This window comes from Condylura cristata, unplaced genomic scaffold (assembly GCF_000260355.1).
Source record: "Condylura cristata isolate star-nosed mole 26May11 unplaced genomic scaffold, ConCri1.0 scaffold00033, whole genome shotgun sequence".
NCBI classification, from domain to species: domain Eukaryota; kingdom Metazoa; phylum Chordata; class Mammalia; order Eulipotyphla; family Talpidae; genus Condylura; species Condylura cristata.
Window position 1 is genome coordinate 18,863,653 of NW_004567134.1, and position 1,146 is coordinate 18,864,798.

Below are 1,146 nucleotides of genomic sequence, written 5' to 3' on the forward strand. Positions count from 1 at the left end.
GGGCGGCAGGACCCGCGGGCGCGCAGGCCGCAGCCACACCCCGCGCGAGGCACCGGGAGTGGAATCGGTGTCGATACATACACGCAGGACCCACGCCTGCACACGCACACCGGGCGGATCTCGTCTCCGGGTTAATTTTAAATAAAGATCCTAAAGTCAGAACCGGAATCTCACATCCCTGCTTATTTCAAATCATAATGAAATTAAAACGCATGAAGCCGGCTGGCGATGCCCTAGATTGTCTGATCCTACAAAAGACATTAACAGAGGCTCTAAAAATCTAATTAAATTTTAGAGTGCTGGTAATGTCGCCATAAGGCCCATGTAAGCTATTATCTACATTAATAAAAATTAAATTCAGTCTCTATCCCTATCTGGATAATAATGTACCTAGTTTCAAGGTCATCCTTATTTCCTTACTTAAGGATATTTCCTCTCCATCCTCATAAATAAAATTGATTAATCGTGAAGGGGAAACTCAAGGCCTTCTCCAGCCTCCCCGTTGTCTGAGGCCACCTCAGAGGCGCTGCAGCCCGGGGGGGGCTGAGGCCGGCGCACCCCTCCCCCTGCGGCAGAGCGGGAGCCGGTCCGGGCGCAGGACACCATCGCCCGCGGTCACTCTCCCAGCAGGCCCCGGCTGAGGCGCCCGCCGCGGGAAGCCCCGGGGTGCCCAGGCACGCTGACGCCGGGGAGGGGTCAGGGGCGGCGTGGCCTGCGGGGGTCCTGGAGACAGGAGCGTCTGCGCCTGCATGTCCCCATCTGGAGGCCCCGAGCCCCCGCTCCGAGCTCCTGCTCCGGAATCTGTGGGCTGCAGACCCCAACGAGGGGCCGAAGATCGCATGGCCACAGCGCAAGGCCGGGCGCGACGCCCAGAGCGACCGGCCACTCCCGCAGTGAGGCCACGGGGCCGCGCCAACCCGCCCGGTCAGGTGAGAGAGGCGTAGGCCGCGGGCGGCGGACACGGTCACCGGAAGGAAGGAAAGTGGCGCCCCAGGCCTGCGAAAACGAGGCGCGTTCTCCGGGCTCGCGACTCGGGGACGCTACCGAGGCGACAGCAGAGAAGTCGCCTCCTGGGCTGTTTCCCGGCTGCGCCGAGCCCGCCGCAGCGCCGAGGGCAGCAGGTGTCTGCAGGCCGCGCCCGCCCTG

General features: G+C 62.2%; 1 protein-coding gene across 1 annotated transcript in view; it reads right to left on the reverse strand.

Moving 5' to 3' along the window:
* LOC101624366 (contactin-4-like) overlaps positions 1-841 on the reverse strand; it is a 76,678-nt gene extending 75,837 nt beyond the window's left edge. The window contains exon 1 of the mRNA XM_012732098.1: positions 559-841. Within this exon, the coding sequence (XP_012587552.1) occupies positions 559-841 (283 nt within the window). The remainder of the gene's footprint in view (positions 1-558) is intronic.
* Positions 842-1,146: the final 305 nt, after the last annotated feature.